This window comes from Anoplolepis gracilipes, chromosome 4 (assembly GCF_047496725.1).
Source record: "Anoplolepis gracilipes chromosome 4, ASM4749672v1, whole genome shotgun sequence".
NCBI lineage: Eukaryota > Metazoa > Arthropoda > Insecta > Hymenoptera > Formicidae > Anoplolepis > Anoplolepis gracilipes.
In genome coordinates, this window is record NC_132973.1 from 13,768,819 (window position 1) to 13,784,812 (window position 15,994).

The 15,994-nt window shown below is 38.8% G+C and overlaps 1 protein-coding gene across 4 annotated transcripts in view; it reads left to right on the forward strand.

Moving 5' to 3' along the window:
• LOC140665008 (putative receptor-type tyrosine-protein phosphatase mosPTP-1) overlaps positions 1–15,994 on the forward strand; it is a 266,798-nt gene that overhangs the window by 199,280 nt on the left and 51,524 nt on the right. For all 4 annotated transcript variants that reach the window (XM_072890653.1, XM_072890650.1, XM_072890654.1 and 1 more), the window contains one exon: positions 3,165–3,288. In XM_072890653.1, coding sequence (XP_072746754.1) covers positions 3,165–3,288 — 124 coding nt within the window. The remainder of the gene's footprint in view (positions 1–3,164; positions 3,289–15,994) is intronic.

A 15,994-nucleotide genomic window follows, 5' to 3' on the forward strand; every position in this document is an offset into this window, starting at 1 on the left:
GCTAACTGTCAAAGAGAATTTCCTTACAGATATCTTTTTTATATAATAATGAAAATTACTTTTAGATTAAAGAATATAGAGAATGTTTCTCTTTCATTCATTTTTATTTCTTTTACTATTGTTCAAATATTTGCTAACTCGTTAATATAGGTCGCTTCTTTTCTTTTATATGCCAATTCTTTTCTGTGAAAGAAACGTTAAAGATTAATGAAACAATTGTCACGCAACAAATGCAATGTAGTAAAAAATCGAAAAAGATTTTGAAAATATTTTAACAGGCAATACAGGGTAATGAATTAAAAACAGAAATATAACTCTTATTTTGTGACATAATTAATTTTCTATTTAAACTCGTAACATACAGCTTATTAACTCTCTAAATTATCACGAAGAGTAGACTGGACCATTTATATCCATCTTTGTGTTTATGCAACGTAAACTTTGCGTAAGACGCAATAGTTTCGCATGAATAGATTAATACATGCTGTAATATATTATAATATATTATATCAAGAGAAATGTACTCGCGAGAAACGAGGATGTGTCGGCTGATTATATGAAAAAAATTATACAAAGAGAAATATTTTCTTATAGTAAGAATGATTCTGTTCTATTTATTTCACTGTTACTGTTCTTTCGCTTGAGCGAAGAAAAACTAATAGCCACTCAAGACGCGCGTAATATGCTCGTGTTTTTTTTTCGTTTATCGACCGAAAAAACGCTATGTGAAATTAATAAAGATCCATGAACAAGACGGCGGCGCAGTTATAGTGAATTTCATTTATTCCATTTCTACACATTTTAATTATTTCTTTTTTTCTGGTATATCTCCGCACGGAATTACAAGCAAATACGCGAAAAGCATGCAAATTTTACAAGAGATAACATTATAAAAAGTACAGTTTATTCAAGAGTCTAATATATATATGATGAGTATTAATTATAAGACGACTTGCTTTTCATAAAAAAAAATCAATAAGCGTAAGTAATGTCCATCCGTTTTCCATCGCGAATGGCTCTTACAGTTCGTTGATATTTATTACACTTTGTACATATTTACCCGATTTGAAGAGATATTATGTTGCTAATATTTTATTACGGCAAAATAAATACAATATGACAGTTTTTCATAGGTGTGCGTGCCGTATATATGATAGGCAGAATTAATTTAATATTACCGAAATTATCATCGAACGATATTGAACAGGTACAAATTGTATGGACAAGTGCGCGTTTAATCACGTAAAAATCGTATCAGCTAATGCACTGGATAATAAATTGGGCAAGTATTAATTGCACAGACAAGTGAACATTTAATCACGTAAAAATCATACGAGCTAATGCAACGAAATAAACGGTAAATTAAAATATCTCGTTATAAGTTTTCTGTCATATCGAGCGTCATATTGATACAAATATTGCTCGGACAAGTGCGCATTTAATTATGCAAAAATCACGTAAATTAATGCAGCTGATATAGACATTGAATAATACGCACCGTTTCATAACTTTTCGTTATATCCAATACTTGACATCGAGCCGGGTGTTGTGCGGTAATTCGTGTGAAATTCTCTCTCTCTCTATCTGTCTTTCTTTCGCGAGAAGAGTCGCATTCGAAATTTTTCTCGCGCGGGTGTGTCACGGCGCGTGGTAACAGCCGACATAAAGAGTCGCGCACGCGCGACCGAGGTCGGAAAAGGATGACGACTCCATCCTGAGAGGTTACAGGTCCCCGCTCTCATTTATGATCTTATGCAACGTGCGCGCAATGTTATATTTCGCCGCGTCGCATCGCGCTGCACGCCGGTGCATATTAAACGCTCGAGCCTTATCCGATGCGGCCGCCGCCATCACCACCACCACCACCACCACCACCACCACCGCCGCCGCCGCCGCAGAGAGCGTGATCGGTGTCTCTCCCGTATGAGTGACTTCGAGTTTGAGAGTTTCATGAAAATATTATGTATCTCGATTGTGTTTACCGAGTATACGTCACGTTTACGACACGAGAATACAAATGTATGGAATATATACTAATATTTATAAAAAAAAAAAAAAAAAAAAACAAAATTATGATGTAGATTAAACTCGCGTAAACTTGCAAATTAAATATTCTGAACGTAATTTTTGATATTCAAATTAATTTCCTTTGTAATAATTAATTAGCTCTCTAATTGGTTGTTTATTATACAAATATGACTAGATAGATACATATATTAATTAATTAATTTTTCTTTTTTTGTTTTCATTTTGTAATCGATTTTTTTCTACCGAAAGTTGGATCGAAGACTTAATTATCGAACCGTCATAGTAGATGAAAGCCGATCAAGTAGACACTTTCGTGATTATATAATATCTCATGCATCGTGCGAAAGAGGCGTGTTTGTTATACACCGAGTTGGATTACACAACCATGTGAAATTACTATGTTAGACCCACTTACGGTTATATCCGGATTGAGGCGCCTCAACAATTTACGTTAAATATCTCAATAATTTAGTTTCATTTAAATCTTGGTCTCATGTTAGTTTGAATTTCATTGTTAGCTTAAACGTAAATAATCACATTTATATAAATCAATTGCAACTTATATTTTCTTATTGAATGGATTTAATTATAATTTTAATGATAACGTTCAATAATTTTTAATGTTTTATTTAATTATAGCGTACATAAACAATACACACAATGCATAAATTTAATATTTAAAATATATGCTAGAAAAGTATAACGCGTTTAGAAGTGCCAACGCGATCGAGGAAACATTTCAATTTTGTGACAAGAAAATTGCTTCAGAAATACAGATATCATAAGAATCTGTAGAATTGTTACGTGTTTACGTTTCATGTCGATATCGATGAAAATAGCCGAAAGAAATATCAACTACGTGACTCCAACTTTGGACAAAATAAATTTCAGCTTAAAGAACAAAAGTGAGTTGGCGTCATCTGTAGACGTGTCGCGCCCGTACATACAGTTACTATAACTACTTCAAAATAATATCTTTCTAAAGTAGTTGAGGCACTGTGTATATTGCACGTAATTGTGCAGTGAGTATTCGCGTGACTTAGTTTGCGTGGCGAAATCATAAATCACAAAATTAATTTTTACGATTACATATCGCAGCTTTATCGCAAGTGATAAGAGATACAATTTGCTTTCAGATGTGCCTGATCCACCGGAACGACCGCTTGTCATAAGTTACACGTCCAAAGCTGTGAATATATCGTGGGCACCTGGTGTTAATTCCCACAACACTCCAATTTCGCAGTACGTCATCTACACCCGGTAAGTCTTAAATATTGTCTCGCAAAAAACTCTTCTCAAGCTAACTCCGTTCTCGCGCTCGAAATTTACTCAAAGATATCTCTGATAACATAAATATTCTACATTGGAGGTGCGTAACTTCTTTTTACACGAAACAAAGAAAATTTTTTTATCAAGATTAAGATATAGAAATTGACGTATCAAAATTACTCTCCGTTTAACCTGGTTGCCATAGTCGCGAACTTATTTTTATACAAAGACGCAAAAATTAAAGTGAAAAATTAACTCAATCGATTTAACAACTAGTTCTCTTTTTGTAACGTCATTTAGAAGTTACGCCGTGACGTCAGTCACTAAACTTTACTGTTGATTTCCGCTACTGTCGCTTTTTCGCGGAAGTTGAGCAAATTGCTACGTCAAAGTGAATTAATGTCGCGTTTTCTCGGGGAAAAATATTTTTAATATCTGAAAAAATCTGAAAGATTGCGCACGCCTATGAGATACGTCCAGAAATAGTGTGGTCTACATTCGAGTAGCTAGTAGCTAGTAGCTAGATCCCGGGCCGATTATCTCACAGGTTGTACGTCGTGCTAGTATCGGCTCTCGAGATCCTCTTGTGGAGGATGGGTGGAAGAGAAGAAACGGATAAAATAAAAGGAATTACCGAGGATAAGAACCGCGGCGTCGATAAGCACCCTTTGTTCTCTGTCGCGTCTCTTGGTTCCGTTATCTCTCTCTCTTCTGTCTTTTTCTCTAGGTCGCACGGTATCCCTTGACCCCGCGACCGACTCCTACTTTTCCCGCTGTCCCGACATCTCCTATCCGTTTTCCCACGAATTTTCTCGGCGACGATTCGATACCGCCGATGAAGCCAAATTTATCAGTAGCAATTTTCGTTGTAATAAAATGAAAAATAAAAACAAAATATGATGCATATATATAATAGTAGAATATGTTTGCACTATTGTATAGTTTATAAACAATATAATGTACAGTGAAAATTTTTTACGTACACATGTGCATACGTTTGCGGGTGTTATATTTTGCGAAACTGTTGTGAATATGGAAATCGCGAGTGTAAAAGAGAAAGAGAGAAATAATGTACAAAAATTAAGATTGTATATAAAAAAAATATGATAAAAAAACATTTTTTATTTTTAATTTTTTTTCCCTTTTTTATTTTATTTCAAAAATAAAAATTAATGATTACTTCTTAAGATTACAGATTTGTGCGAATATTGTATAATATTTTTTATTTGAAAACTACAAAAGTTTTTACTGAAAACTCGAAAGCATTGACAATTGAAAATTTTCTTTACTCGTTATTTTATAACCATTGGTTGATATCGATTGATATTCTCTTTGCGAATAAAAGAATTTCAAGTCTTCGAATCTGCAAACTGGTTGCAAATATACCGAGTTGCGAATGCATTGGGATAAAGAACGCGCGCGCATATAGAGCTTCCATGTTAAGGGTCGTGAAAATATCGATCGTTATTGACACGTCGGATTCGTCGAAGCGAACCCATTTCGATCCGGTCGAAAGAGTTAATTTGCGCGATGCACCGTGATCGTTATCGAGCTTGCTGTGTTTCTATTTTACCGTAGCGAACGCTCAATTTGAGCGATGGACCGTGAGAGTCTCTCTCTCTCTCTCTCTCTCTCTCTCTTGAGCTCTCTCTCGAGCTCTTCGCGCTATGTAACATAAAAAAAAACTTGAGTCAATGCAATTTTATTATTAAATCTTCATATATATCTCGTCGTTTAATTCGCTACGCAACGCTACGCGAAGCATCGCGGTTCTCTCGTTTCTTGAAAGAAGAATACTCACGCGAGACTACGAGCGGATGGAATTCTTAATCAAGTTTCCACCTCTTTTCTTTTTTTTTCTTTCCTTCTTGTTTACGCCGATCCCCCCCCCCCCCGCATTTTCTTCCTTTTCTTCCGGCCGGTGAGCAGACAAAACCTCGAGAGTAGAAGTTGTAGGAAATAATATATCAGTCGGTGTCGTTATGGTCGCCGAATATTGAAGTTTCGCCCCGCGGACCATTTCGCCTAGCCATTCGCGCTGGCAGGCCCTTTCAGAAAACTATCGTAATACCTCATAGAACTTGGAAAATATTAGTTTTATAATAAAGTTCGGTCGGAACTTCGTTCAGCGGTGGAAGACGAAGAAAGAGAGAATTCTCGCGCGGACAGGCGTTGCACAGAGAGAGCTGTTCCGTTCGGAGATTATTAATCTTCCCGGAAATCAACCGCCGTTTTGACGAGGTGCCCTTTACAATGGCATCTCGCCCGATCTCCCGGCTGGAAATGACGTCGACACGCGGCACCTTCCGACCGTCGTAATCACGTCGCTATCGTGAATCTTTGACAAAAATGAACAAACGAAACTTTGCGTCGAAAGATATAAGAGTATATTAATATCTGTTACGTTTATAGTACAATATATTTCTGTGACATTGTGGACAACTATTTGTAGAAACATGCGCAGCTGACGTAAATCCATGATGTACATCCATTTCGGTATTTCTCGATCTCTTTCGCGATATTTGTAGTAACCATTTGCCATTTGTGTGTCGAATTGAAAAACATTTGCGAAGCCTAAATGTTATACACGGCCAAACACGTTTTCAATTTGCCGGTGCAACGTGCATTCCGTGCAAACGGCGCGGCGGCGTATTCGGACAACATCCGGGTAAAACCTGGGCTTTTTCTCCTCCTCCTCCTCCTCCTCCTCCTCCTCCTCCTCCTCCTCCTCCTCTTGCTCCTCCTTTTTCTCTTCTTCCTTCTCTCTCGGGTCCCCACGTCACCGATCATTTATCTCTGTAATATCAGAAAAGTGGCTAGGAATAAATGCCGCGAGACCGCGTTTATTAGATGGGACAGACTATCGATCTTAGCGTGTTCCCCGCGGGCAGCTGATCAATTTCCCGGGATTCTTCCGTTTAATCTTCTCGCGTTTTGTTAAACGTATTAAAATGGAATTTCAATTTCGCCAAAGCCCTACTGACACACAGCGTGGTTGGTTATGATCGGCGCGATCCCGCGAATTTTAATTACTTTTGTCTCTCTCTCGCGTGTTTTTTGGGACTCGATTGAGGGACTCGACTTTCCTCCGTCTTTTGCGTAGCGTTGAAATAAATCGGAAGGAGACCTTTTACAGTTACCACGAGCGCGCAGAGAGCGAGCTGGAGGCATAGCCAACGTGTATTTAACGAGCGTTAAATGAGTATTTCATTGCAGGTCGCGCGAATAATAGCCTGGAAAACGTTTGAGTTTTTGCCGGACACTTTCATTAAATTCAACGATTAAATTCGAGATAGTACAAAGAGTACCATTTCATGACCGCGTTACTATATATCATGTACGCTATACTTTGCTTATAAGAGTCCAGATTTGCTCGATAGAAGTCGGAAGGCTAATTTTCATGGTAAACGTTATTTTAGGTTCGTGAATTCTCTTACCAGACTTATTTTCAATTTCATGAGCTGCAATTGTCTTACGAGGAAACTTTCCAGAGAGGGAAGAAATATTGTATATAGAGAGAAAGAGAGTAATATTCTCTCGCGAAAATACATATAATGTATCGATACATAGATTATACATAATTTGACCAAAATATTGAGAGATAGCTTTCCATCTATAAGATTCCGTCTAAATTAAAAATGACTGAAACTTTAACTTATAATTAATGGAGAATTCATCCTAATAATAAATATAATAATAAATCTTTGATAATTATAAGAGGACAATTTTTCTTCTTTCTTTGTCTCTTTTTTGCCAGTCTGAGAGAGAAAGAGTCTTTAATGAACGAAACGTTATCTCTTTCGCCAAACATCGCGGATTAAACGTACCATATCAGCTCAAGTCGGCCGTGAAAGTCCGGAATAAGTGGGCAGGATTAATTAAGACTAGCACAAAACGCGACCTAACATAATCGACCGATGTTAACTCTGTGCCTTAATTCCGGGACCGTAAACCGTTCCACGGCATCATGAAAGGTAATGCGAGATACGTGACGTCGTTGATCACGCCGTTGAAACGACGCAGTAGATCTCGTCTCGTTCACCCCAAATCCCGGCGCTCTATTCGGCCATCTCAACGCGAATTTTGCAGCTGACGCCGGATTAAGGTCTCGAAGGTACGAAAAACATCCCGCCCCTTCAGCCCGATATAATTTCCACGTTGACCTCGACGCGTTTACGGCCCCACGTATACATATGTTTGGATATAACGGATTAATTCATAACCCGCACTTCCGCGCACTGTTACTTGATTAGTTTTCCGATAAACGATTAATCCGGTCGCGAGTGATATACGTATCACAATTAGCGACAACTGAAACTGTGCCCTTAATATAAGATATTCTTCGACGTAAATACTACGCGATAACGTTTAATAATTAATTATTTCTTTTTATCCCATAATAAATGCTTTTTATCTAATTTTACAATATGCTATTATAATTTTTATTACTTTGCAAGATTGATTATCGTATACCTGTTTTATGCTTAAATTCAACATTAAACTGTTATATGACATTTTGATGAATATAAAAACGGTTATAATATAGGCTAGATTCTTGGAGAAAAACTCGTATGTACCTATTTCTGATTTTACAACAAAATGTCAGAAGTAATCGATATTCGTTCCAGTTTGAAAAAAATGAAGGACACGCGCAGCGTTGTATAAAATTGAAAATATGTATAAATGTAGAAAATGTGTGCAAACCTTTCAAATTATATTATACTTTAATGTAGTATACGCGAGTCGAAATATAAAATGTTAAAATGCAATATAATTTAAATATTTCACTAGTCGCATATGCCACATACATTTTGACGACGATGCTTTTTGTATGCGGTGATTCAGTTTGCCAGAAATATTTTTATTTAGTTTCTCGCAGCGCAATCAAGAATTGTGCGCAATTCCATAACACATTGGCGTAAAACAGAAATTATTCCCTATATAGCCACGCAAGAGTATTCACTACACTTGGTTTTCTTCTCCGCACCGCGAGTATCAATTACGTTGTCATCGAGAAATCATCAGCTTCCGTTAGAGGCCGTCTCGTTATCAAAATCCATGGATGCATCGGCTTTCGGAAGTAAGATTGATGTGGATGGATGAAAACGAGATTAAAAGGGAAACGCGTTCTGATCCTTGTCGAAAATCTCGCGGGAATCCTTCCGCTTCCATCGCGAATCTTTTATCTTCTACGAGGCATTTGGCCCCGCCGGACGGGATGTAATTTCAGGAATTGTGTACTATTGCTATGTTTATGTGTATTTGGACCTGTGCATTCCAACGCTGCTGGCTTAATCGGCCATTGCGAAGATTAGACAGAAAACTTAATTATAAGAATCCTGATTGGTTGGATCCTCCGGAGGCTCACTTCGTGAAAAAGACAGGACTATTTTTCGCCGGATTCTCCAAGCGATAACAACTTTTGGAATTGCATGCAGAATGCGTACCGTGTTTTTTTTTTTTTTTTGACATCGATTTGTATCTCTAAATTATTTCTAAAATACTAAATCGCGTTATAAATGTTTCATCATCAATGTTTCCACATTTTTTTTTATAAGCGTAAAATGTAATACAGTCGGACCTGTTGTCCTACGACATTTTCGGTCCGGAATCTTCCCCTTAAACCTCTGATCCTACGACAAAAATTTGAGAGTGGGGGTATATAATCCTCCTTTCGCGGTCGTAGCATGAGAAGATTTTTTGTCGTAGGATAAGAGGTTTCGTAGCATAAGAAGGGTCGTAGGATAAGAAATCCGACTGTATGTATAAATATCTGTTCTGATTTTTATTCTTGAAATTGTACTTTTCATGTTTAAATAATTGTTCTATGCTTTAAATAATGAACGACTTTGTCAAACATTTATTAAAACAGTGGTACATTGCAATCCCAATAAATGTGTACAAAAAAAGGACACTATGACCGAATTTTTTCCGCCGCTGCTTCATCGCGAGATGCATGAATTATGCGACGGGTCATGTCGCGTCTCTATTTGTACATGCAGTGTCAACGTTTTGAATAAACAAGACCTTTTAATTAAAAGCGCTTCCAAGAGGCTTCACCCACGTTGTGGACCCTCAAAGACGTTGTCGAGACACGATTCTCTCTTTATTTCTCTCTGTCTCTCTCTCTCTCTCTCTCTCTCTCTCTCTCTTTCTGCACACGCTTGCTATATTGCCCCCGGAATACTTTAAAAATGGGGTATATACGTGGAGCAAAATTCACTAAAAGAAGGCGAAACGCGCGACGCTGACCAATTTCACGGTTGCCAAAAAGACGAAGTCTCAAAAATTGCACGCGGAAAACCCGGGACGATGGCGCGGCAAGTGCGGGAAATTCATGCGGCAAAAGCCAACGGTCCTCTTAACGTCTCGTAACGAACAGCCATGAAGAATACGAGGGGGGGGGGTAGGGGGCTCGTACCGAAACGCTGGGGCGATCGGCTGGACCGAGAACGGAGCCGAGATTTATTGGCTATGGCACGATTTATTTGACGCGTTTAAATGCCTACTTTATCGCACTAGTCGACGGAGCACACATTCACACACACACACACCACACATACATACATACAGTGTTTCAACCTCGGTCGATCTCATCCTCGTTTCCGCTCCTCGACGATTTTGCGCATCGTCCATCGGCAGAGATTTTTAAGGTGTTTTCGCACACGAACGACGCCGCGACGCCAATTACGTGAGCACGTATCCATGTAGTGGTGATTGTGCAAAATCCGTCAGGGCGTAACGAGTGCTTTTCTCTCTCTCTCTCTCTCTCTCTCTCTCTCTCTCTCTCTCTGAAAACTTTTCCGACTCGTCGGATATTTTTGGTATTCTCCACGGACACTTTTGCCAGCAATGCTTCTGAATAAAACCTGATAATTCGGATAATTGCGTTAATCACTTAGCTATTTTATCCGTACTATTACGTGAAAAGAATTCTAAAGTATTTTACTTTAAGTAGAAATAATCCGAGCATGCGATATTTATTCCTGCTTGTGTATTTCTGGGTTTGATACGCCTAAAAAGAGAGATCACTTTTTTTAGCGTATTTTTGATATAATTTTTGTAAGCGGGTTAAATGAGAATCTATTATTTAGTTTTACATCATACTCGGCCATGGATATAAATGGAGAGAATTAAAAATTTCTAAGAGATTTCATCTGACTTTCGCTCAATTTAAAAGAGTCCGTTGAAGATTTGTTAAAGCGAAAGCGCGATTTGTTATAGACTTCCCATACGTTTTCACGAGTCGCTTTAAACGTGTACGTGATATCCTCGATTTAAAGGGCTAGAGAAATGTGATAAACGTTCGCGCGGAGGTTCGATTTTCGCGTTTATCTGACTGCCGGGCGCCCGGTTTATGTCCGGCGTGACTTTTCCGATCATCGAGTCACCGACTTTATTATCAGCACGTCGGCACTAAATACCGCCGACCGAAAATCGATGATGCGATAAGCCAACTTGACCAGATTCGTTTGCATATCTGCGGCACGAAATGGCCGTGCGGCGCGCAGCCGTCGCGCAAACGTATTAATCCGCATATTAACTCTTCGTTATATCGCCGCACGTGGAAAAACGCAAGGTAGGACGGTGAATCATATAATCGGATAGTATTTTAATCTCCCTTATATTATAATACATACGCATTGCTTGGTGCGCGTATTTGTACAGGGTGATATCGGGAATTTAACCTTTGAACAAAAATGAACAAAAAATACTCTGTATTAAGGAACACTTTTATTATAAAAAAAAAATCACGTTTATATTAATTACCGAGTATTCCCTATCTCTGGATATTTAGATAAGCCATTTTCAACGCAATATAACATAAACGTAATGTAACGTCTATTTGAAATATAATCCTAATTTAGGTACAAGTTGTATAAAGTTAATTATACAAGTTATATAATTATAACGTCTTGCCAACGAAAACTTCCGAAATATATATATTTTAGCAAAGCAAATCTCGATTTGTGCCGTGGCGCTGTCGTTAATCTAACGTATTTTGCGGTTATATTATACGGTAAAACCTGCACCGCTATACTGATACAAATTTCTAATAACGCGCGCATCTCAGTTCGGTCTAGTGATTTATATTAGCGACATATTAGAAATATGTCACTCGTGTGTCACTCGCGACGAGAAGCGAAAGAATGCAATCTTTAACGTACATTCTGCGATGCAATTCAACGTAGTTGTCGAAATTAATTTTGCGCGACGGACTTTTATCATGTTTTACAAGACTATTTCACGATGCTATGTGATTTATTTTCATTCCGTCGTTGAATCTCGTTTGCCGAGATAAGGCAATAAAGTTCCACCATTATCGTCAATCTTATTATTCCGCTAGAGAAAACTCACTTCCACATTTTGAATACGACAAATCTGTTCTCCTCGATTAATAAACCCTTCGAAACATTATAGACACACGCGCGTAATTTTTTTTTTCCTCGAGAACGATCTCGGCGCTCTCTCTTCCTTTCTCGAATCATAAATTTCATTACGAGAAATTCCTATTGTCTCATCTATTTCTGCGAGCGTTAAACCCGTTATCTTTACTACCGTTATCTTCTATATATATATATATATATATATATATATTAGTATCTTATCTTCTCTTTCGTACAGTTTTTAAACGATGTCGCTTGCATTAATCTACGCTTGCATTAATCTACGTGGATTATCCGCTTGTAAGGTACTTAACGAATTTCGTGGATTCTTAGACGTTTTCGAGAGTTTCGAAATTCAACTTTGTGGAGCGCGATCGTCCGACTGAAAAGGACACCGCATTTAATGGCGTGGGTGGGGGTAGAGGGGCTCGAGAAATTGAGTATCCTACTCAACGATGGACGGGTTACGCGAGCGGGACCGAAGAGGGAGAGGTTCGCCAACGAATCTTCATCGCGGTCTCGTTGAAATTCGAGATGATGGTCGACGTCGATACCGTTTTACGCGGGTGTAGCGCTTGCCTTACGGTGATTATCTCTGACTGGTTAAGCTCCGTGGCGGGAAGCTCTCTCGAGGATTATCTCTCTGTCTCAGCCTCTATACACCCTTCAGCCGCTGTCGATATTTCAACGGTCTTATCTGCTCCTTTGGGATACCAGTTCGAATTGCCCTCGGCCTTTCATATATATATATATATATATATATATATATATAAATACATATATATATGTTGGCTATTATACTGTTCTGTTAATTAGATTACGGTTAGTACGGGAATTCTTAAAACTTGTCTGACAACGCGTAGACAACATAATGAAAATCTGGCAAACAGCCCAGCTTTGTGCCAAAAGTTACCGTCATTAATGTCAAATAAATTATACTGATATGAAGAGATATCTCCCAATAATGTTTTGTGAAAATTTAATATTTTTTTCTTTTATAAAAAAATATAATTGACAGAAATTTTTTGATAGATGGGTTATTAATTTCATGCTTTTAATATAAATGTAGCAGTTTTTTTTATAGAATCGTTGGTATGTACATTTTCTAGTTTTGCGCTAATCATACTTTAATTTTAAAATTAAAAGAAAGTAGTATATACTAATTCTATTTATTAACGTAACATTCAGCAACATTAATGATTCGTTAAATGCCGTCATTTTCGAAAGAAAAAAAATCTAACGAATAATATAATTATCTACGGAACTCGCAGAAAAAGCAAGTTAGGTTGGCGTGTCTGCCGGATAATAATTGTCATTAACACGAAAATATGTGCTGGAAGTAACCCGGTAGGATTGCGCCTGGCCCCTTTCGTTCCCCTTTCCTCTCTCCTTCTCCCTCGTAACTTCCGCTACGTTTTTTCGATTTTTCGCTTCTCCCTTTTCTGCGCGAAACCATCCGACATAAGCTCACTATCTCGTTTCCCTTAGCGCTTACGGAATTTACGCTCTCTCGCTTGAAGTTATGCGTTTTTAACGAGGGTAGAGAACTTTTGTGCTCATTGATCTACCGTCAGTTAATTCTCGCTCCCACGTATCTTACTGGTCGCCATATAATGATAATAACCGACGCTAATCGAGAGAACAATGTGCGATAGTGTCGTATAAATTTCCTTATCTCGCGTGACACGCACGATAACGCGAGATTCTTAGTCATGATTTAGTCGAATGTTGAAAATTTGTTGGCGCATTTTCCTCGGTATATAAATACGATAAAGCTGTAATTATTCTGCAGTTGAACATTATATAAAAATAATGCCGTATTGTAGTATAGATGATGCATATTATACGTACACGTTGTGATATTTTTTCGCAGTCTAAATAACTAAGAGAGTTGACGAACAAATTCGAAAAAAAAATCTTTTTTTTTTTTTATTTGTTTAGGTTACTTTAATTATATTTTTTTTATGTCCTTTTTTTTACTTATTCGGAAAAAGGTCTTTTAACCGATATTACAGTGGATATATTTCGATTCCAATATCGAGTTAGATGTCGCGCGTTGAACATCGTATAAAAAGATTGACGTGTAAAGTTCTTTTTCCCATTTGTCTCTGTCAGGTTCGCGCGGGAGCGATTTCGCGAAAGTAAAAACGCGAAGACACGGCAAACGTTTAATTATCCTGGACTGACTCGCAGCGTTCTCAGATTAGGTAGCTTAGAATTAAGGGACACGGGGCTCTAGACTTTAGCAGACTACGGACACAGGGGCTTTCACGCTCATCCTAACTACTATACTCTGTCGCCTAGCAACCAGAAACCGTCTCGCCGGTCGCTCGGCTTCTGCGATTAATCCATTCGAAGTGCAGATTAAACCGCCACGTTACTTTCTAACCGCGAGCGCATGTACGATCGCTCGTCAATATTCGTAACTTTCGTTAAAGTTAGAGATCAGGAAGGACGATTCGACGGAAGTTGGCGGAAAGTCACGGTTTGGCTTCGAGAAAAACTCTTTTTCTCTCATGATGCCTCCTGAAAAATAAACGAAAACGAATTGCGACTCCTTTTTAGTATTATATTAATTTGTGTTTCTACTTGTAATATATACTAGATGCTTTAAATATTTCGTAATTATGAGTGTGCAAAGAAAATTTAATTAAGATTCTCCGTCATGGGCATACATGGTCCGAGACGTTGCAGCGCATATTGCACTTAACACAAACGTCCGACACACATTTGCGCTGATAAACTGACGAAAATGGAACGTCAAAAGCGAGGAGCAAGTTCAACGGAGAAGTTTGTCGAACATACGGGACAAACAGCTGTTTTATCTTTCAAACATTACACAAAGACGTGTCGCAAGACGTCAATACGTAGGAAATTATAGTTTTTTTTTTCTTTTTTTTCTTTTTTTGGAAATAAAACTTTTTATATTGATATATGCACGAAAGATGGGACTATATAGGCAGAAAAATTAAACGTAACTTACGTACGCTGTACGTCTAAAGCGCACGGCTAAAAAAGTTCTTCCAGCCTCTTTTTTTGAAAGAGAAAATAATCGTATCCATGTGGTGATGCGTGACAATCCGCAGATAACCGAGTCAAAGGCATTTTGCCGCAAAATGAAAAATTCCACGGCGTTCTGAAAAATTCCGCTCGCTTAACGCGATATATATTTCGCGCTCCGCGCCACGGTGCGCGCGTAGCTAATTTATTTAACGGTGCCACACGGCTCTCGCTTCCGCTCGCATGGAAAGCTCTCCATGAAAATCGAAGGTGACGGCGCGGACACGAGGGAGGGCGAGGAAAAGGCCACGTTTTTTTCGGCCACCAGCGGTACTTTTAATCTCCCGAAATCCCGCGTAATGTAATATTTTCGCTCCCCCGACGTCATTTCTCTCCGTCAAATAGAACCGACCCGACCTATTGCGACAGGCGACGACGCGAAGAGATCGACGTTCAATATCGATTATAGCTGGAGAGTCAGGCGGATCTACGAGCGGATCTCGTGGATATTTCTCGTCGAATTTGAATTTCAAGCCCCGGCGCGCAAATAGATTCAATTTTTAACGAGCGCCGTTGTCCGTCGCGCACATTTGCCCCATCGACGGTTGCAGACGCGTCGACCTAGTAACGTTACAACTCGAATCGCGCGCGCATCGTCCATAAATGTAAATGAAATTCCATTGTCGGCGGAGGTTGATGTTCGCGTTGTTCGACAGGCGGAAAGAAACAGCGGAGGTTAACCCCACGGAGACAAAAGACCCAGATTTGCATTTGTCGGAAATCGCACTGCGGTTTGCCACGCGTTCGGTCTTACCTCCTCGCTCTCTGTCAATAGTAATTTTATTTAATTCTCTTATTTGATGAAAACGCTTCTATTGAATCTGTAATACGCCGAGCTATAGGGCATGGAAAAGATTGCGTCGACTCTAAGTGGGATGCGCGGATAACCCACGGATAAATAAAAGGAGAAACGTGAAATAAGTAATTTCGTTGAAAGAAAAGGTAGCTGTATATTCGCCATTATTACGCAAAGATCGATAACGATAGTCACGTTAAATTCTATTGTGCGCCGGGGCCGGAGGCTTAATGCGATCCGGAAATGGAAAGGGACGGTCGGGGAACGGTGAAAAACGTGGAAATGGAAAAATGTTCGTGGAATATCATGGCAACCCCGAGATGAACGGCTGAGGTTAGAATTAAGGTGAAAGGAAAGCGAGGACATTATCGGGTTGGCCCATAAATCCAAGAAGATTAGTCCACCGCGAATCTTACCCAGTTGCCTTTTCGAGATATGTACTTGTCGTTGCAAT